Below are 22,826 nucleotides of genomic sequence, written 5' to 3'. Positions count from 1 at the left end.
TCAATTTTAAGCTGGAAATTAATGCAATTTGTCCGTTTTGAAAAATATAAATTAAAAGAGGAAAAGGTGCAATTTGTGTATGTCAATTTCATAATATTTTCTAGCTTGCATCACTCATTGTTTTTATATGTGATAAAACAAATAGATACTTATAAACTAAGATATTTGCCAAATAATTCCTTTTCTTAATCTGATATGTCCCAATCAATTGTCGTTGACAAGTGACAACCAATTATGCAATGCAAATGATTAGTCACTATAATAGTATCCATCTGCCATAACTTATTAACATATGTGATAATAATTATGCTTTAAATAAGTCTTGTAAACTAATTCATGTTAATTGCTAGTTTAAGTGGTGGTTCACTAGTTTAAAAATAGTAGCATTTGTTTATTATTGGATAGCTTTAAACTTCTTGAGGTCTTTGAGCGGTTTGGCATTATTAGCTCAAAGGGAAACGTACCTATACTAATTTAAATTCGTATTAGGTAAGATTTATTAAAGGGAGAAACACCTTTTATTAGAATTTTTTTTAAGTAACTTTTTTTTTTTGTGGAATTGAAAACCCAATACAAGCCAAACAATTGAAACAAAGACAACATTATATATTTCTTGGTGTTATTTAGAAAGCGGTCGAGGTGGTGTCAATATCGGAGAAGGATTTTCACTAAGGATGTTTAATATATGAAGGAGTAAACACACGAACTATCTAAAGTATAGTTCAACATCTATTATAGTACTATGTATACATAAAAATAATTTAAAATATATATAAATAATGTATTAACCGAGGGGGGTTTGGATGACCCCCCTTGCCCCAAGCTAGCTCCGCCTAATGTGTAGATTTAACGTTGTTTTGATTGAATTCAACAAGGTTTTTTTACACAATATATAAATGATATATTACTAGATTTTAATATACATGATATGGCAATTTCATAATTTAAAAGGCCATCAGTCTAGTAATAAGAATATTAGGTTGAATTAAAGAATCAAAAATTCAAAATTTAAATTCTAAATCTGCTCATAAAAGGTGGCATTGTCTATTATGAATAAAGTATTATAATAGCAAATGTAAATGTAACCATTTGCTATACGGTCATTTTGAGCATTTGGGCTCCTTTCCCTTGAGAAGACTTTTTTCGTTGTTTTATTATGAGAATTTTGATTTGCCGGGATGGATAGTACAATATTTGAGGTAATCGCGTTTCGAAGGAAATCAATTTTAGGATTTTGAGAAATGAAAATTCGGCTAAAGTCAACAAAAAGGTAAATGAACTCGGAATTAAATTTTGACGGTTTTATTAGGTCCAAAATGTGATTTTCAACTTGTGTGGATGATTTGTGCGGGTCCCAAAGGGCGCGAGAGTGTTTCAAATGCTTGTTGATTAGTACTCCCTTCGTCTCATTTTATGTAAGGTAGTTTGACTTGACACGGAGTTTAAGAAAAAAAGAAAGATTTTTAAAACTTGTGGTCCAAAATGAATGATAGAAATTTGTGTGACTGTAAATCATTTCATTAAAGGTAAAATAGACATTTTATAGTTAAATTGTTACTTAATATAGAAATGTGTTATTTTTTTTGGGACAGACTAAAAAGGAAAGTAAGTCACATAAATTGCGAAGAAGGAGTAATATTTAAGTTTAAGGAATATGGTTGACCATGATAATTTTTTTGTCAAGATGACCTCAGATTAGTGTTTTGAGTATTTTTGTAATCTAGGGCATATTTGATTTGTATTTCGGGGGATTTGAATCAGTTCTGACCGTTGACTCTACGTCTTGGGTTGTTTTGGGCATTGCCGATGGGATTTGCACCATTTCAACTAAGATTTTTGGCAATAAACAGGGAGGTTTTTCCTTCGTTTTTGAATCAAATTTTTCTGCATCTTTTCTTGTGGGTATTTGAGGTACTACAATTCCTACAACATATATAATTGTTTTATCGTGAGAGAAAGTAATTCATAACCTTGGATACAATAATGAGATTAAATTCCTTAAGGACATACAATGAACTTTGTATTCTCGGTTAATTCTATTTAAAGTTTCTACTTTCTATTTTCCAGTTTATAATTTTTTTTTGATTTGAAAACATTAGAACAACAATTGATTCTTGTCGAGGTCGTCCCCTTCCCATTCCTTGCAAATTTTTTTTATTTCTTTCTCATTTTTCTCAACTATTAATGGATGAAACAAATCAGACAATTTTGCATAGCTAAGGAATAAATTTAAACTTTTCCCTTTTTAAACATTTCTTCATTACTTGAAGCATTTAAACTCAGTATTTATTTGAAAATTCTAAGAGTTAAACAAGTATTAATGCCCTGAATTTATTGATGTAATAACAAGCAAGTTGTTACAAGATGTGCACCTTTATCATATTATATATTTCTTCGCCGCGTATGAGAATTTTTCCAAACGGACCGTTTACGCAAGCAAATATGTAACTCTTATTCAACGCGCACACACTTTGCTCTTTATCAAAAACAAAAACAAAAAGACTAGTATTCAAAATATTCTTAAATGACAATCTTGAAAACACCCTTCAATTTGATTAACTGAACTTAAATATATTTACAATCTTGTTACATGAGTAAAATACACTCCAAATTTTCACCAAGTTTAAAAATATTTTCAACACTTGTCTAGATTTTTTATTAAAAACTTCGTATTCCTATAAGAGTTTGGATAGCCTCATATACTCTTACAAGAGTTTAAAATGTATTTCTTGCAAGATCAAAACTGCATCTAAGTTTAGTAAGTCAAGTAGATAAATATTTTAAAGAAATTACTACCTCCGTCCACCTTTAATTGTCATGTTTCGTTTTTTGAAAGTCAATTTGATTAATTTTTAAAGTTAAATTAGATTACATTAATTCAATATTTTAAATAAAAAAATTAGATATTCAAAAACTATACGAAAAGTACTATAAATTACAATTTTTATACATATCAATATGAAAAAAAAAATACATTATAAAATATTAGTCAAAAGTTCTTACAACTTAATTCTAACTAAAAATGAAAATCATGAGAATCAAAAGTGAACGAGGGACTAATAATTTATGTTATGTTGAAGATATTTGTCTCCAAAAAGAAAGAAAAATTACGTTACACGTTAATGTTTAATGCTTCATCTTCCCTAAAACCCCTCTCTCTATAACTCTTCTGCTAAAAAGCTCTGTTCTTTTGATCTTTCTGTGATATTTTATTCTTCTGTCAGTATCTGAACATCAATTTTCTTTACGTTTGTTAGATTTAATAGTATTTTTATATCACGATTTCTCACTCATCTGACTTCTCTTACAATTTGAACATTTCTTTGTGAGATTCTTGTGTCATACATACCCTATTCTTCATCTTCAAGTAATACCCCATAAAAGCCATTCTTGGATCAATACAAATTACACAATCACTGACTGACCCTTTTGATGGATACTTCTGATAATGCAAATGTTTCTCCTTCATCTCCTACAAGTTCCAATTTGTCGACTTTTGGAGTACAATTCACACCGCTCTGGTTCTTCCAATCCCCTGTTTCCACTTTGCTTGAGTATTCCGGACTCTTTATGGTTCGACCCGATAACCCCGAAACGGACCCTCTTGTAGCTGATGATACTGTTACTAACGACGCTGAATCCAGTAGCAATGTTGATGGAGGTAATAGTAGCAGTGGGGAGGTTTCAATTAGGATAATTGGTGCTGGGGAGAATCAAGGGATAAGGGACGAGTACGAAGTTGATGGTGAGGAAGGGGGTTCTGTTGAGGAAAGGGGTTCTGGTGTGGACGCGTCGTCTACGGTGCCTGATGATGATGCTGGTAATGCTAGTAGGGATTCTTCGTACCAAAGATTTGATATACAGCAAGTTGCTAGGTGGATTGAGCAGATTCTTCCATTTTCCCTTCTTCTCTTGTTTGTTTTCATACGCCAGCATTTGCAAGGTACATTTTCTTTTCCACTCTCAAAGAAATTGTGGCTATCAGCAATCTGTGTAATGTGCAATATTTAGGTGTAGATGCAGTTTTTTGGGTGATATGCAATCATATTCTTGTATATATTTGTATGCTGTGGCAGATAAGAAGGAATACACACACATTGAACACGCAAACTGAGTAACCTTATGTAACAATAGTAACTTCAATATTAATGTATGAACAAGTAAATCTGTATATGGAGGTTATATACATTATCTCAGCATTTGCAAGGCTTGAGTGCCTAGGTGAGTACAAATGAAGGTTGGGACTTAGCTCACTAGTGCCATTTATTGGCTGCTTTGCTAACCTCATATCAGGTCTTGGTGTTACAGAAGCCTTTATTGGATATTTTTTCTTTAATTGTTTTTTGGTGTTTCTATGTACTAACAACTGCAATATAATGAGCTATTGATTCTAGGACTGGGACTGTTTCCAGGATAAAGAAATGATACAACAAAAACAACATACCCAGTGAAGTCCTACAAGTGAGGTCTGGGGAGGGTAGAATAAACGAGACCTTACCACTACCTCGTGGATATAGAGAGGCTGTTTCCGAAGGACTCTCGACTCAAGTGCAAAAAATTCTAGTATAAACAAAAAGGAGACAATGTAGAGAATATAGCAAATAACAAGAAACATTGCAAAGGTAGCGAAAACAACAATAAAATCATGTGATAATCGAAACACCATAAACAACAACGATACAGGTAAAAAAAAAACAAGACCTACAATTATACACTAGTACCATCGCAACCGCCAGCCATCCAAAGTAAGACACTACACTACCTACTACTCTTCTACCCTAATGCGAGTCCTCCACACCCTTCTATCTAGCATCATGTCCTCAGTAACCTAAAGCTGCGTCATGTCCTCAGTAACCTGAAACTACGTCATGTCCTGTCTTATCACCTCTCTTCAATACTTCTTCGGCCTACATCTGCCTCTCCTTGTGCCCTCTAGAGCCAACCTGCCGTACCTCCTCACTGGTGCGTCTAATGCATATCCTCTTTACATGTCCAAAACATCTCAGTCTCGCTTCCCTCATCTTGTCCACCACGGAGACCACACCCACCTTATTCCGGATATCCTCATTTCTAAGCTAATCTCTCCTACTCGAACTACACATCCACCTCAATATCTTCATTTCCGCAACATGCATCTTCTGGACATGAGAGTTCTTGACTGACCAACTCTCCACCCAATAAAACAAAGTCAGTCTAGCCACCACCTTGTAAATTATTACCTTTGAGTTTCAGTGGTACCTTTCCATCACACTAGACTCCAGAAGCAAGCCTCCACTTCATCCACTCCGCACCAATACATTGTGTGATATCATCGTCGATGTCCACATTCCCTGGATTATAAACCCAAGATACTTGAATCTATCTCTATTGGGGATATTTTGTGTGTCAAGCCTCACTTTCATGCACCTCATGCTTCACATCATTGAATTTGCACTCCACATATTCTGTCTTTGTCTTGCTCAACCTAAACCCTATAGCCTCCAAAGTTTGTCTCCATGCCTCTAACTTAGCATTCACTCCATTGCACGTCTCATCAATCATTACTATGTTATCCGCAAATAACAAACACCACGACACCTCATCTTGAGTGTCTCGCGTCAATACATCCATCACCAAGGCAAATAGAAACAGACTATGAGTCGACCCCTGGTGTAGCCTCACCTCCACATGAAAGCGCCCCAAGTCTCCTCCCACTGTTCTTACCCGCGTTTTAGCTCCTTCATACATGCCCTTTATCACCCTAATGTAGGCCATCGGTACACCTCTTACCTTTCCTCGGGACTTTATCGTAGGCCTTCTCAAGGTCAATGAACACTAGATGTAAGTCCCTCTTCCTTTCTCAATATTTTTTCCATCAGTCTCCTTATAAGATGGATGGCTTATGTGATCGATCACCTGTGTATGAATCCAAACTAATTCTCAGGAATAGACACACCCCTTCTCACTCTCATCTCCACCACTCTCTCCCAAACTTTCATAGTGTGACTTAACAATTTTGGATATCACCCTTGTTCTTGTACAACAGAACTATTGTACTACACCTCTGTTCCTTGGGCATCTTAGCCGTCTGAAAAATAACACTGAACAAGCTAGTTAGCCACTCCAGATCTGCTCTATCCGTGCTCTTCCAAAACTCCATCGGGATCTGATCGCCGCCTTTTCCCTGCTTATTATACTAATAGCACACTTCACTTTCTCAACCTTAATACGCCTACAATACCTGAAGTCCTGAAGTCTCTCAGAATGCTTCAATTCACCCATCATAATGTCTCTGTCCCCTTCTTCGTTCAAAAGGTTGTGAAAGTACGCTTACCATCTTTGCTTAACGAGGGTCTCCTCTGCTAACACCTTGTCGTCTTTGTCCTTGATACACCTCGGTTGATCCAAGTCTTGGGCCTTACTCTCCATCGCCTTCGCAAACCTGTACATCTTCTTGTCTCCGCCTATATCTCCTAGTTGAATATACAGTCTCTCAAAAGCTGCTGTCTTAGCAGCTGTAACCACTAACTTAGCCTCCGTCCTTGCCGCCTTATAAATTTCCCTATTCGCATGCTCCTTGTCTTCATCCATGCAGGCCACCCACTTCGTATACACAGCCTTTTTTGCTTCACTTTGCCTTGAACTTCTCCATTCCACCACCAATCCCTTTGGTATCCACCAAAGTTACCTTTCGACACCCCTAGCACCTCTCTAGCTTTTCTCTAATTCAACCAACTGTCTTTTCCCACATACTTCCTGCATCCTCACTACTCCTCCAAGCTCCCAACGCCGTCAACTTCTCCACAATTACACGGGAGAGATTAGGTGTCAACCCCTCCCCATTTAATCATAGGCCAGACATATAACTTCTTCCTCCTCCCTTGCTTAATCTCCAAGTCCATCACCAAGAGCTTATGTTGAGTAGAAAGATTCTCACTCGGAATAACTTTGCAATCCTTACAAAAACCTTTGTCGCCTTTCCTCATAAGCAAGTAGTCTATCAAAGTCTTAGCCACCACACTACGAAAGGTAAGTGATCATCCTTCTTCAGAAAGCACGAATTAGCAATTACCAACTCAAAAGCTCTAGCAAAATCCAATAGCAAGGTTCCATCATAGTTTCTAACCCCAAAACCACTGTTGACGTGCACATTGGCAAAATAATTAGGACTTTCCCCAATATGGCCATTGAAATTTCCGCCGATGAAAACCTTCTCGGTGCACGGAGTACCTCCCAGAATCGCATCCAATTCCTCCCTTAAACGCGTTTCATGAAATTAGTTAGGAACTTGTATGCTTTTTTTTGAGAAGTTGTTGAGTATGAAAGGATTTTGATGGTGAAAGTGGTAATGTTTGTTTAATGACCACTCATACTCATTTCGGGAAATTATTCTGCTTTCAGTGTTTTGGGGTTTCTGTGGTTCTTGAATAGTAACTATAAAGTAATACAGAAATAAATTAGCTCATATATGTACACGGAAAGGTATGGGCCTCTTTATTGTCATTTGTTTGCATTTAGGATTGTCATATGAATCCCATTGCAGTCAGTTTACTGATATTAAATCAGGGAGCGTTAAAGCTCTCTGCCTTTCCATAGAAATAGACAGAATAAGGACTGCTACATAGCTGAAGCTTGTTTAGCTGATGCCTTTTGAAATATAAGGACTTTAAGAGTGTAACTTAGCCTTTGTCTTTCTCCTTCTGTATGCTTAGTTTTTTACTAAGCCACCTCCCTGAGATGTTTAACAGCATATATTTAGTTTTTTCTATCTAACAAGATTTACTAGAGTTGCCGGTGGTACTTTCCCCAGACTGATGCATTTGAAACCAAATGAATCTTACAAAACTTTTAAAAGAAGTAGGCATTTTAATTGGGGTGGCTGTTTGATAAATGCTTAGTTTATCAGATAAGAACAAGGTAGATGGGCCACTTGTTGCCTTTGTTACATGGAGAGTGCATTATGATTGACAATTTAAATTGACTCATGCCTGATAAGCTTGGTTCTTTTTCTTTTCTTCTCCTTGGGATATCTCTAAGCTAAACACCATCCCTAAGAGAAGAAAAAAGGTGACTGTATTAGGTTAACCCAAATTGCACTGATGCAAATATTTCCAAGCAATTCTTGATTGTCTATTTTCATGTGAAGACTTGGGATTGCTTTTTCAATTGGTTGCAAGTGTTCCTGTCTTATTTCTACCTGTTTCAGATTCATGTATTCTGCTTCTGTTTTTGGAATTGTAAAAACATGTATATCATGTGAACTGTCATTTATGCCAAATCACATTCTTCATTATTTTTCTAATCTCGGAGTGCAGGTTTCTTTGTCACAATTTGGATAACTGCCGTCATGTTCAAGTCAAATGACATTCTTCGGAAGCAGACAGCTTTAAAGGTGCAATATATGCTCCATTTGCTGAATTGTAGTCTGTTTACTTTCTATTGCAACATTCATTTTCATCTATCTTCAATAGAAAGATTAAGGAACACTGCGAATCCTGCCATAATGAATTCTGAATTTTGCAGGGAGAGAGAAAAATAGATGTCCTTGTTGGTTATTTTGTGGTTTTTGTGATACATGTTATTGGAATCTACTGGTGGTATCACAATGATGACCTTTTCTATCCATTACTAATGGTTCCTCCGAAGGTCATCCCACCTTTCTGGCATGCTATTTTCATCATCCTGGTAAATGGTATGGTTCTTGACCTGCCTTGTGCTCCTGTTGTTCACGTATTATATGCAATATACATGCTGTTCTATCCTTTTCTCGGGAGTATAAAGCTGTTACATTAAAGTCTCAGAAAGAATTGATCCTCATTTATTGTTGTTTCCAGATACCATGGTGCGGCAGGCAGCAATGGCTTTGAAGTTGGTGCTGCTTATGTATTACAAGAATGGCAGGGGCCACAACTTTCGTAGACAGGTAGAGTATAAAGCAGTTTCTGATGTGGTTAATTTAGTGATTTTCCTCCCATTTTTTTTTTTTTTTGCAAGAAAATTGAACTCCGTTCGTCTTGTAGGGTCAAATCCTGACTCTGGTGGAGTACATGCTGTTGTTATACCGTGCCTTGTTACCAACTCCTGTATGGTATAGATTCTTTCTCAATAAAGAATATGGAAGCCTTTTCTCGGCACTGACAACGGGATTGTACTTAACGTTTAAGCTTACCTCCATTGTTGAGAAGGTAAGGTCTTTCTAGAACTAATCTTATTCTGCTGAACAAATCTTGTTTTTCATTAATGATATCAAGTTTTTCATGGGAAACCTCCTCTCTTCCCACACTACCTCAATATTCTGTGTTTTTTGAAAATATGTTTTTGGCATTGGTTCTTCCTGCTCTCCTTTGTACTCACTAGTCAGTTTATGTTGTTTAGGTAAAATCATTCTATACTGCTTTGAAGGCATTGTCAAAAAAGGAAGTCCATTATGGGTCTCATGCCACACCTGAGCAGGTATAATGTCGTTACTTCTTCGCTCCCTGTTTGTTAATACTTATTCTTAGGAGCAATGATATTTACAACAAGGAGGTGTCAGATATTTGAAAACTTTACTTGTTAGAAATGTAACAAATACTACACATTATTACCCCTTTCTTGGAGAATGATGGGGTTTTGTTCGAGGGTTGTTATTCTTTTCGTTCTTCTGTGGTTTGATAAGAAGTTTTATTGTCATTTCCCTTCAACTTCCCATGGCTTCAGTAGAGTGCTGGAGCAATTCTATTACTTTAATGATTGACCAGTTTATGCTTTTTATCAGTTTTTCCAAGTGCGTTCAACTTGATAAAATTGAAGTTGTGTTACAAATGCTAAAATACGTTCTAAATTTCTTCTTTGTTGGCCTTATACATGCACACAACAGTGTGTTGACAAGCTTTGTGTTAACAAAGAAGCAATATAAAATTTATTCCATCTGTTCTAGCTTATGTGACACTATTTCCTTATTAATTCGTTTCAAAAAGAATGACCCATTTCTATACCTAAAAAAATTAACCTTACACTTGATGAGAACTTTTCATATCCAGAAAATGTTATGGCATTTCTGGCCGTTAGTTTTAAAAGTTCGTAGCAACACAAATAATATGGCATGTTTACGACCACGAGTTTCAAAACTCTTCATTTTTTTCTTTGACTCCGTGCCGATTCAAACTAATGTCAAATAAATTGAAATAGAGGGAGTATTTGATGATTATAAAATGGTGCATATTCTTATTTGATTTGGCTTTACTCTAAGGAAAGTTAACCGTGAATCTCCAAGTAGAATGAAATTGTTTCAACACTGAAATGACCATTCCATCCCTAGTTCATGCATCCAAACAAGCAGGGCACGCCAAAGCAAAGATGTTAACATTTTTGTTGTGTAGAGGCCTCGTGCTTTAATTATGTTAATAGGATCATATTTCTGGATTTTGTCTTTGTTACATATCCAAGTCAAGATTGTGGAGAGTGTGATTTGAAATCTAGAATCATCAAATTCAGAAGTAATTGTTGAGTTAAAGCTAGGACTTCTCTAGAAAATAAATAGTTTCAGCTAGAAGTATTTTAGAAAGCCGTCTTTGGCTTAATATAAGTTGGTAATCTTAAGGATAACGCTGGATTTTTTCAAGCTGAAATTTCAGGATTTTTCTCTTTTTTCTAGCTAGTCCTTGGGTTAATTTGTTAATTGCAATCAGTAGCTCCCTAGAAGTAGCTGGAACCTGGAAGGCTGATTTGTCTGTTTTCCGTAGAGGTAGTGATAAAGTTGGAGCAGTAAGATATCTTTCTTTTAGAGGGAGGGGGAGAATCGTTCCATTATACATTTTCTTTGTAGATTTTGAGTTTTACTTGAAAGCTCTTGTGTGATCTCTGCTTTTAAAATGTTTATCCAGGTGAATGCGGCTGGTGATCTGTGCGCTATTTGCCAGGAGAAGATGCATGCACCAATTTTGTTACGTTGCAAACACCTCTTCTGTGAAGACTGTGTCTCAGAATGGTAAGTATTTCTGAAGCACTTTCTGCAGGAAACCCCCCTCTAGTTTGATAAATGCATTTCCAAGTGCTTTGCATATACTATTTTCTCTAACATAACAAGAATGAACTGACTTTATTTTTAACATTGTCAATTATCTTGTGTGCGTCAGTCCCAATTTTGAAGGGGGTCACTTTTATTCAAGAATTTTAACTTAAATGGAAAAAATTAGAAACTGTCGGTATTTATTTTTGGATCATTCCTTCTGCTATTATTAGAATAAAATTTGGATAGAGAAGTTTGATGCTATAATGCAAATTATTCTAAGAGGAAGCATGGAAAATCCAAGGTGGTTTGTTTTATGTAACTATTGCTATGTTTGCTGATCATGGATAACTTGGCAATGCATTTCTTTTTTTGTAATTGGCCTAATTGTTTTTGATGTTTGAGCTGATGTTTTTTATCTTTCTGGCTGCGTACTTTGTTACTTTATTTTTTTCTCTACTGCAAATTTCTTTTCTTTCCTTCCATCAAAATTTAAGAAACTGAAGGTAGATTTATCTCTGTGCGGTGGACTTTTCACCTCAAAATACATCGTTTATCTCTTACTTTATTATCTGGTCCATTAGGCATTGCCAGTGGCAGATGTAGTCTGTCAATTGTGCAAACTATATGCATACTAGGTAAACCAGAAAAAATAAACGGAGAAACAAACAGCAGCATTAATATGCATGATTTGGAAAGTAGAAATTTTTCATTCAAAAAAGTTGATGCTGTACATGAAACAGAAACAGATGAACAATTTATTGATTTATTGTCTTCCCACTTCATTTATCACCGACTTCTTTGCTTTATTTCATGGTTGCTACAATACGTCTTATAAATGCAGAGAAGACCTATATATCTACATATTGCTACCACAGTTGGTGTCCTGTAATTACTGAACAGCTTCATTCATCTTCTCATCAGGTTCGAAAGAGAAAGAACATGCCCTCTGTGCAGAGCATTGGTCAGACCGGCTGATCTAAGATCGTTTGGTGATGGATCCACTAGCCTTTTCTTCCAGTTATTCTAGACTACATATTAATTAGCCTACGCCAAAGTAAATATCTGTCCACCTGATATTACTGGATTCTGGGGGTTTCCCTGTTAAGGTTTTTGCCAGAATGCAGCATTAAAGTTAAATCAGGCTATACTCTTCATTCGTGCAGATTCTTTGAGGAAGAGATACACATCGACTCCCGTATCGTACATAATTTCCCCTACTGTGAAGAGATGAGATGTGTTCCCTGTAATACTTTCCAAAAAGAAAAAAAAAAAAGAAAGAAAGCAATTGTATGTAGTATCACAATTTCTTAACCTTAGAGCTTGAATTTTTGTTTCAGTATGTTGTTTTTTTTCAAATGCCAAAAGGCATTATGTCTTGAATTATATAACACATAAAGTTGGTTCTATATTGCACTAAGCAGTGGGTCTGGAATCTGGGGATGGAGTTTTAGTATATTTTACAAGTTGTCCTCTGACTTGTGCATGGCAACAACATTTCGATTTACGAATCTTTGTTGAGTTGCCTATCAATCTTCAATTTTTACATGAAACTGAGTATATGTGTGAAGAATTTGAGAAATCCAAGTCACTTCAAAACATATATGTATGTGAGTACGAAAAAGTTATGTAACTTGTCCAACTCCACAAGTGTTGAAAAAAGATGAGAAACAAACTATGTAACCCATTACAAATGCCAAAAGGCATTAGTGAGACTTTACAAGAAAAGAATTATGAATGAGCTTAGCATCAAGCTCCATAAACTTCAAGGGTTGATAAGAAATGACTATGGATTGAGCTAGTAAAACAAGTTGTAAAAGGGTAAAATTAAAAGGTGTGAATGATCATATTGGTAATTCCATAGAGGAATTTGTTAGGTTGTATGATTCTGTTGAGGATTTGAAGTCTACTAATCCTAGAACTGCTGTAATTTTTAGGACATTGAAGAATATAATTTTTGAAAAAGGGGTAAATTAAACATAATGTACATTAGATTATATTTCTTACACAAAAAATTGCATAAATGGTCATTCAACACTGTTTCTTCTCCTTTTTTTTAAATAAAAATTTGACCCGACTACAAATGTGAATCATTTCAAGCGAATTATATATCAAAAGATTCGAAACATCGAGATGATTACTATAACACCCCAAAAATCTCTTAGAATATCAAAGCATAAGACTTCTAAGCAAGATTCTTTCAAATATTTTTCAAGATTTTTCTTCGAGCGATGTTCTTTCAATTTATTTTCAAGATTCTTGTAAATCCTTCTACAAAGATTTCAATCTTTCCAATTCAAATTCCTTCTTATAATCATAAATCATAAATAGAATTCTTAATCTTTGGCAATAGGATTTTCAAGAAATTAATTCAAGAATCTCAAGAAAGGATTTCTTGATCGTTCTTTTTCAAGTTAGGATTCTTCTTCAAGATTTTTGGAGCGTTTAAGATATGCAATATTATCAAGGTGAGGAACTTTGATCTTCCTCATGCCCTACTCCTACCATATATGTTTTTAAGATCAAAGATAGGGTTTTTACCCAAGATTATATGATTTCGAATCCCCTTTATCTCCTATCATTGATTCTTGATTTTTATCATTAAAATTATGATATTTATGATACTAATGATTATTGTTGCATGTTTCATTTTTATACCACATGAACCCCTTTCTAATCAAAGTTATTTAAAAACTGTGCCGTATTATTTATTTGTGAAATTAATGTTTATGAAATACTACGATAAAGTTTTTAAATAACTTTGATTAGAAAGCGGTGCATGTGGTATTAATAAGCATGAACCATGAATCAATAATCATTAATGGCATAAAGTATCATAATTTTGATGATAAAAATCAAGAATCAATGATAGAAGATAAAGAAAATTCAAAATCATAGAACCTTGCCTTAGCTTTGATCTTAAAAACACATATTGTAGGAGCAGGGTGTGAGGAAGAACAAAGTATACCTTAAACGCAAGAAGAACCCTAACTTGAAGAAGAACAATCAATAGAAATTCTTTCTTGAGATTCTTGAAAATCCGATTACCGAGGGTTAAGAATTGTATTAATGATTCATGATTATACGAAGGAATTTGAATTTGGAAAGATTGAAATCTTTGGAGAAGGATTTACCTTAGAAAATCTTGTAAAAGATTTGAAAGAATATTGCATTAAGAAGAATCTTGAAAAATATTTAAAAGAATCTTGCTTGAAAATCTTATACTTTGATTTTCCTTAGCATTTTGTCTTAGGTTTGAGAGAGGAGAGGGAGGAGTTAAAGATGAGAATATGATTGTTTATGGCTTTATAGAAGTTGAGAAAATCGTTTTAAGGTTTTCTTAGTGGTATAAGGACAAGATTTTTTAAAAAAAAATTTCCCGTCGGTTAAAATGAAACTCCACTGCATTATTTAGTAAAATGATCATAACTCTCTACTCCGAACTTGGAATAATACTAAATTGATGGTGTTGAAAAGAAGACTCATAGTATAATAAATAAACACAATACATATGATACGATACATTATAAAATAATATGTAACAGTTAATCGAACAAGGTGTAAGTAAGTGCGTGTAAAGAAGGTGATAAGGGTCAATTCTCATACACTTATTGTAAATGTGAAATACTTATACAAATAAAAATGTTGGAAATATAAAAAACTAAAAAGATGCATGATTGTTTGTCTGCTTGGCTAGTTAAGAATGAGCTAATTCATAAATTTGTGGGCTTTGATTATCAAGAAATAGAGACTAAAATTATGTAAAAGATATTATAATTCACAATAATTAATAAATTAAAATAACTAAAATTATATAAAATTTAGGTGACTCTGCCAATCCGTTTGTGTTACGTAAATTGAGACAATCGACGAAACATGTCTTGGACATCGTCCAAACTCTTATATCTAATAAAAAAAAACTACTTCAAGTAGTCAACTTGATGAAATGATTAAGTAGCTTAACTGTTGCTTCTATATTTTTAATAAAATTAAAATAACTAGAAGGATAAGACATATTGAATTGAATTTAATATGAAAAAGTCTTTTTGACTTATGATCACAAGAATAATCATACTCTATGTATAAGGTCACCTAAAAAATATAATTTAAATTCATATATTGATAATATCAATAATTAAATTAAAATTCAATTAATCATATGAAAGAAAATATAAGTAGTTCAAAACCATTATTTGAATAATAGGTAAATACTAAATAAAAAATAATAATTAAAATATTTTAGTAAACAAATGCATATAAGAGGATAATAAAAATTATGCGAGGATATTTATAAGTCTGATTAATCCGTAAAATAAATAAAGTAAATGATTAAATAATGTTAAAACTTATTGATATCAAATTGAGACAATGAATTAAGCTTATATATTAATTTATTTTGTTAATTTGACAAGGTATGGCATATGCTAATATTTTTTCATATAAATGTTATAAATATCAATTTATAACAAGTTAAATATTGAATTATTCAATAAACTTATCTATTTGTAATTACGTTTATCAACTTAATAAAGTATATATTTAGGGGCGAATTTATTAGCAAAACATAAGGTACGTGAATTTGTGATCGCTTCGTAGAATATATATATATATATATATATATATATATATATATATATATTAGCATTAACCATACTAAAAAAGACTAAACAATACACTTGATTGAAAGCTAAATTATTTAGCTAGGGATTAATTCTCACTAAATACATCTTTCTTCTTTTTTAAATGGTGTACCAATGCTAGCTAGTATATATATTACTAAAAGTGGAAACAGAAAAAATTGAAAGTTGAAAAATCGTTTTTCCCCTACACTAGATTAAAACATTATAAATATTTAGTTAATTACATGTTTAAATATTAGTGATAATCAATTATTACATTGAGTAAATGGAGAGTTCATGTGTTCAAAGGAGGATTGTTTACTCTTCCAGATTTTAATGGAGGTTCATTGCATATATTTAATATTCTTAAAGTTGTTCTCTTTTATCTATTTTGGCCCTTTGAAACCTTCAAATAGTATTTAATTTAAAACTTTAAGATGTCTTTTGATATTCCTCTATTTTTATCTATATAAATTCATCTTTTTTGTTTCATGAAACTCACATCCAAAATTATCATTTTCATTTTATAGTTAACGTAGCGAAGTCATCAACATCTAAAGTATATGATATATCTACCTTAGTTTGATTATATATCACTTTACGAAAATAAAGTGATTTTTCTATTTGATTCATGCTTTAGTTTGACTCGATGGAGAAGACTTTTGAATTATGATTGGATATGAGAGAAGGTGTTGACAAAAACTTGAAAAATTATGTACCGATTTTGTATTTCTTTTTTCATTTATATAATTTTATAATTAAAGTCTTAAGAAGATGCGTATGTTATTTTTTTCTTCTATGTTTATTTTTTTTATATTTCTCTAGTAGTCTTCTTTATTTAATTTTCTATAAATTATTATCATAACATTTATTTGAGATTGTTGCATTTTAGTACTCATTACACGCATGTTCTCATTGAATTTTAATCGTCTTGACAAATTTATAACATATTGCATGAGACTCTAGAAACTAGTTATTTTATTACAATGGAAAAGTATTGGAAAGAAGTAAAGAAAAACAACAAAGACCCATCCCTTTCAATGAAAGTCACTTCCGACCGATGCAATTGTTTTACCGTTAATTAGATGTTTCGGTTCCAGTTGTGGGTATGGAGAAGATCTTGTTGGGAGGGTCACCTCAAGTGGGCGTGTAGTGCATGATCCAAATTTAGTTGGGGCTTCAATGCTGGCTCCGAACCGTGCAAAAACCAAAAAAAAAAAAGTCACTTCCAAGAAATATCTTTAGAGGAAAATTTTACTTCCATTAAATAGCTTGTGCTTATATTGACTATGTTGTTCATTACTATAGTCTATATACAGTATGTTATTTTTCCAGTTGGGAGAATTATTTTATCAAAATTTTGTTCAATATTGTTGCTCCAAAACAAATTGAATTGGATTTAGAGAACTCAAGTTTTGTGTCTGAAATTTTTTTATGTGTGCAGGATTGAAGCATTCAGATCAAATAGTTCTGCCAGTTTTCTAAGGTTCTGTTCTCTCTATTTAGCCCTTGAGTACTTCCATTTGTCCTAAAGATTTGTTTGTGTTTTCTTATTTTTGGTTACCTTGTCTAAGTCCGTCTTTTGGTTTGTGAATATTAACGTTGTATTGAGTTGTCCCTCTTTGCTAGTAACTTCTGAGATCCTTTTAGTTTTGGTTATTGATCAATGTAGTATTAGAAAGGTTTTGACTTTGGGTAATCTGAGTGACAAAAAGTAGAAACAACAAGAAAAAAAGAAAATTCATTCAAGAAGATTAGGGGTTATTAGCTTGAGCAAATGCAATACCTTTTTGTCCGGGTGGTGAAGGCTAGAGATTTACCTACAAAACATCTTACAGGTAGGCTTGATCCTTATGTTGAGGTTAAACTTGGGAATAATAAGGATAAGACTCGTCATTTCGAGAAGACTACAAATCCTGAATGGAATCAGATGTTTGTTTTCTCCCATGATAGGATTGAGGCTTCTTTACTTGAGGTGACTGTGAAAGATAGGGATTTTGTAAATGATGATTTTGTTGGTGGACATATGTTTGAGATCCCAAAACTGGTTGCCCAAGAGTACTTGGTTCCTCAGTGGTATAGATTGGAGGATAGAAGAGGGTATAAGGTCAAAGGGGAGTTGCTTTTGGCTCTTTGGATGGGTACTCAAGCTGAAGAAATCTTTCCTGAAGCTTGGCATTCAGATGATGCTAGTAGTGCTGATGTCATGGCAAATATAAGATCTGTTAGAATAGGAATAGGTTTATACAATCCTATTAGAATAGGAATAGGTTTATACAATCCTATTAGAATAAGAATAAGTTTATACAATCCTATTAGAACAGGAATAGGAATAGAAATAGAAATAGGAATACTAAATAGTATCCTACTTGGTAAAGGATTGTATTCTAGGGTCTATAAATAGGGTCTCAATGTAATAATGTAAACAACAACAATTCAATAATATTCTTTTCCTATATTTCTCACATGGTATCAGAGCCTCTACGATCTTGGTAAACGATCAAAGTGATTCCGCTGCCGGCGGGCGGCTATTACTCATATATGCCGCCCGTCTGGCCAACAATTATGTTAGCAAAAGTTGGGTCACCATGTATCTTTCCGGTGACTATTTTCTCATATTTGATTTATTTAAGCACTGTGCCATCATTCCGGTGACTACTTTCTTATATCTAACTTGTAGCACCGTGCCATCTTTTCAGTGACTACTTTTTTATATCTAATTTGTGTAGCACCGTGCCATCATTCCGGTGACTACTTTTTCATATTTAATTTTTGTAGCACCGTGTCATCATTCCGGTGACTACTTTTTCATATTTAATTTGTGTAGCACTGTGCCATCATTCCAGTGACTACTTTTTCATATATAATTTGTGTAGCACCGTGACATCCTTCCGGTGACTACCTTTTTTTGCATATCTTATTTGCGTAGCACCGTGCATCTCTCCGGACTACTTTTCATAATTAATTTGTGTAGTACCGTGGATTTTACCGAACTACTTTCTCATATCTGAGTTGCATAGCATCATGTCTTTTTAGTGACTCCTCAGATTTGATTTGCATAGTTCCATTCGTCTTTCCGGTGACTCCCCAAATCTGATTTGCGTAGGGTTGTGCCATCATTCCAACCATACCTATATAATTTCTCTTTTTCATTAGGGTTGTGCCATCATTCCGACCCTACCCATATTATTTCTCTTTTTCAATGGGGGTCATTCCATCAATTCGAACTATCCTATATAATTTCTATTTTCTAGTTGGGTCGTGACATCATTCCAACCCTATCCATATAATTTTATTTCTTAGATTGTGACCACTTTTATCCATCAAATCAATACTCCGGCATATAAGCATGTTCCGGCCAATTTTTCGGTGACTTTCTTGTTAAATATTGACACGTCTATTGATTCCAACATGATCCATACACTTTATACTAGATTTTGAGCACTTCCGGCGACCGTTGCATTGTGAAGAAGTCTATATGGAGCAACCACCTAATTTGTTGCTCAGGGGGAGTTTAGTAGCCTTGTATGTTGATTACGTAAGTCACTCTATGGTCTGAAATAGTTTTTGCAAGCTTGGTTTGGGAAGTTCAACACTGTAATTTTATCACTCTCTGTTTTATCGGCATTATGCATCAAATTCAGTATTTCATGAGAAGACCAAGCCCATTGAGATTGATTGTCAAATTTGTGAAGTCGAGTGATCAACTTGCAGATATCTCACCAAGCCCCTCATCGGTCCTCGTGTTAATTACATTTGTAACAAGCTAGGTACATGAATTGTATGCACTAGCTTGAGGGGGAGTGTTAGAATAGGAATAGGTTTATACAATCCTATTAGAATAGGAATAGGTTTATACAATCCTATTAGAATAAGAATAAGTTTATACAATCCTATTAGAACAGGAATAGGAATAGAAATAGAAATAGGAATACTAAATAGTATCCTACTTGGTAAAGGATTGTATTCTAGGGTCTATAAATAGGGTCTCAATGTAATAATGTAAACAACAACAATTCAATAATATTCTTTTCCTATATTTCTCACAAGATCTAAAGTGTACCTCTTGCCAAAGCTCTGGTACCTGAGAGTTGATGTGTTTAAGGCACAGGACTTGATTCCAAGTGATGAATATAGGCTTCCAGAAGTTTTCGTAATGGCCAGCCTTGGAAATCAGTCACGTCGTACAAATGTTACCAATAGAGAGAGTTTCAATCCTGTATGGGATGAGTCTTTGATGTTTGTAGCAGTTGAACCATTTGATGTATTGATTTTGAGTGTGGCAGATAAAGGTGCGTCAGACAAGTATGAGGTTCTTGGAAGGTGTGTGGTTCCTTTGTCAGATGTGGAAATGAGGTTGGATGAGAAACCTGTGAGATGTCTGTGGTATGAATTTGTGAAGCAGGTTACAATTAGGGGAGAAAAGGAGGAGAAAATCAGGTCTGTTGGCAATATTCTCATGAGTATTAGTCTGGAGGGAGGTTACCATGTTCTGGACAAGTCTACCTGTGACAGTAGTGATCTTAGAACAACGGCAAAACAATTGTGGAAGTCCAGTGTTGGTGTCCTTGAATTGGGTATTCTGAATGCTCAGGCCCTCAAGCCAATGAAGAGAAGAGATGGGCAAGCAACTACAGATGCCTATTGTGTTGCCAAATATGGGGTGAAGTGGGTTACAACTAGGACAATTACCGATAGCCTTTCTCCCACGTGGAATGAGCATTACACTTGGGAAGTATTTGACCCTTGCACTGTTTTAACTATAGGTGTATTTGATGATAGCAATCTGCAAGGAGGAGATAAAGTTGAAGGTGTAAAGGACTCCAGGATTGGAAAAGTTAGGATTCGTCTGTCCACTCTTCAAACAGACAGAGTCTATGCACGTTCTTATCAGCTAATGCTCTTCCATAATACTGGGGTGAGAAAGACAGGTGAAATTTACTTGACTGTACGTTTTATTTGCTCATCGTCGTTGAATACAACATATATGTACTCTCAGCCACTGTTACCCAAGATGCACTATCTTCAGAATTTATCAATAGCAGATGAATCCTACTTGAGGCATCACGCCCAACAGATTATCATTATGAGACTAAAATGTGCTGATCCACCTATGGGGAAAGAGGTAGTGGAGTATATGTTAGAAATCGGCCCTTCCATGTGGAGTATAAGAAAATCCAGGGTTAACTTTTTCAGGCTTATGGCTATTTTAGAGGCTGTAGCAAAAAGATTTGATCATATATGTAACTGGAGAAACCCCATTATAACTTTTCTGATCCATATCTTGTTCATCATACTGGTACTAAATCCAAAACTTATTCTACCTACTTTTTTTCTCTCTCTCTCCTTGATCAGTATTTGGAACTACAGAAAAAAGCCAATGCATCCCCCACTCACAGATATTTGTCTTTCATGTGCTGATACTGCTCTTCCTGATGAATTATCTGAGGAATTTGATGGTTTTCCCACTTCATTTTCTCCTGATATCGTCAGCATGAGGTATGACCGTCTGAGAATGATTGCAGCGACAATCCAGACTGTGGTTGGTGACTGGGCTACTCAAGGGGAGAGGCTTCTATCTTTGCGGAGCTGGAGAGACCCTAGGGCAACAGCAGTGTTTCTGATTTTCTGCTTGGTTTCTTCCATTTTGTTCATTGTCACGCCTTTCCGAGTTGTGACACTCTTGACTGGATTCTATACATTGAGACATCCGTGGTTCCGCTTCAAGCTTCCGTCTATGACACTTAATTTCTTCAGAAGGTTGCCTACCAGCACAGACTGCATGCTATGAGATCTCTATGCTATTTTTCCCCTTGAGTCTGAACTCCAAGAAAATGATGTGTCACACTAGCAAATAAGTGGGGCTTTTCTTCTTAAACTTTATCCCCTTCACCTAGTTGTAAAGTATTAAGTCCTTTTGTGTGCAATCCCCTCTGAAACTAAAAGTCCTGTGGATTTGTTCTTATTTATTCCTCAAGTCTGTTGAAACCTGACTGTCTGATACAACTCAATATCTAGTAGTTAGTAGGTTCTTTCTTTTGAAATGTTCTCCAGGCTCAATTTAAAGCGATTTCGCTGTTGAAGTTGAAATCTCTTTTTCTTGTGGTCATAATGTGTTTCAATCCCGTGAAACATGCTATCTTCTACTCCTATTTCACATTTGTACATATCAGACTCCAAAACAAGTTTTTTTCTAAGTGAAGTTATAAGTTCTGTTGATACGGTACCACGTATGGTTGTTCCTCAGTTGGAAGGATTAGAAGTTCAAAAGGAGATGGGTATTTCGTGAACTTAGATTGAGATGAGCATTTGAGACTCACATCTATTTCGTCCATCTACAACAGAATCAAAGTGTATAGATCTTTAATGATATGGTTATTGGTTAGGAGCATCCCATTGTGTTATATCTGTTCACAATAAGTTGTTATCCATATATTGATATGCCAACACCCCCCCCCCCCCTTTAATTTCTATGACCGTGGTGTCTGGGTCAGCTTTCGCACACCTCGATTAATTTCACGGGATGCCACCTCCACCATCAATAGGTATCAGGTAACTTTGTCCACCAAGGCTAGGACAGATGGGAAGAATCACCTAGTATTTTTTGTCTCCACTGAGTTTTGAACCTGAGACCTCAGGGTTCTCAACCACTTCATCGACCACTACGTCACACCCTTGGGTGCGTTATGCCAACCCCCCTTTCCCAAACCATTTGCTTAATTATCAATGGAAGAGATAATCTGGATAAACCAGTGCAGAAAGTGGTGGAGAAAGTAGCAGTGATGAGAACTTTCGTAGTATTCAAGTTTGTTTTCAGAGGTGGCTTACTATGGATTAATCAAGAATGGCCAGGAAGAAAATTCGAAAGATTTGTACGTATGGATCTACTGCTTTGGATGCCTGTGGAGTTGTTTACTTCTCCAGTACATCATTCTTCTACTCTTAAGTAAGTTGAAATATTGCTTTAGAGAATGTTGTATGGGGCTTTGAAATGGAAGTGCTACATTATGAAAGGACTTGTCTGATTATATGGAATGTTGTATAGAAATTTATATCTCCTCTTGCCTAGAGTATGATCCCTCATTGTCTTAGGATTAGTTAGCTGCTTACAGATTTTTGTTTGTGTAGAAGAGACTTTTCCCTAATGAAAAGCTGAGTATTTCACCTTAACATATGAAACTCTATTTAGATATATGTCCTGTTCATGCAGCATCCAGCAAATATTGATTTCTTGGTTC

General features: G+C 34.8%; 2 protein-coding genes across 2 annotated transcripts; both read left to right on the top strand.

Moving 5' to 3' along the window:
* Positions 1 to 3,114: 3,114 nt before the first annotated feature.
* LOC125823069 (uncharacterized) lies at positions 3,115 to 12,389 on the top strand. The gene is made up of 8 exons (XM_049502485.1): positions 3,115 to 3,943; positions 8,295 to 8,371; positions 8,503 to 8,671; positions 8,814 to 8,902; positions 9,000 to 9,164; positions 9,355 to 9,432; positions 10,845 to 10,948; positions 11,894 to 12,389. Exons 1-8 carry the CDS (start codon positions 3,433 to 3,435, stop codon positions 11,997 to 11,999), a joined length of 1,299 nt encoding a protein of 432 aa, XP_049358442.1. The 5' UTR covers positions 3,115 to 3,432; the 3' UTR covers positions 12,000 to 12,389.
* Positions 12,390 to 16,574: 4,185 nt separating this feature from the next.
* LOC125823129 (FT-interacting protein 3-like) lies at positions 16,575 to 21,709 on the top strand. Its single transcript, XM_049502551.1, has 5 exons — positions 16,575 to 16,582; positions 16,689 to 16,809; positions 17,357 to 17,791; positions 17,993 to 18,009; positions 19,639 to 21,709. The coding sequence occupies exons 1-5, from the start codon at positions 16,575 to 16,577 to the stop codon at positions 21,377 to 21,379; spliced, it is 2,322 nt and encodes a 773-aa protein (XP_049358508.1). The 3' UTR covers positions 21,380 to 21,709.
* The last annotated feature ends 1,117 nt before the right edge of the window (positions 21,710 to 22,826 follow it).

Source organism: Solanum verrucosum, unplaced genomic scaffold (genome assembly GCF_900185275.1).
Source record: "Solanum verrucosum unplaced genomic scaffold, falcon-dt-bn FXZP01000199.1, whole genome shotgun sequence".
NCBI classification, from domain to species: Eukaryota; Viridiplantae; Streptophyta; class Magnoliopsida; order Solanales; family Solanaceae; genus Solanum; species Solanum verrucosum.
Note: the sequence above shows the minus strand (reverse complement) of the source record. Positions and strands in the feature narration are given on the sequence as shown.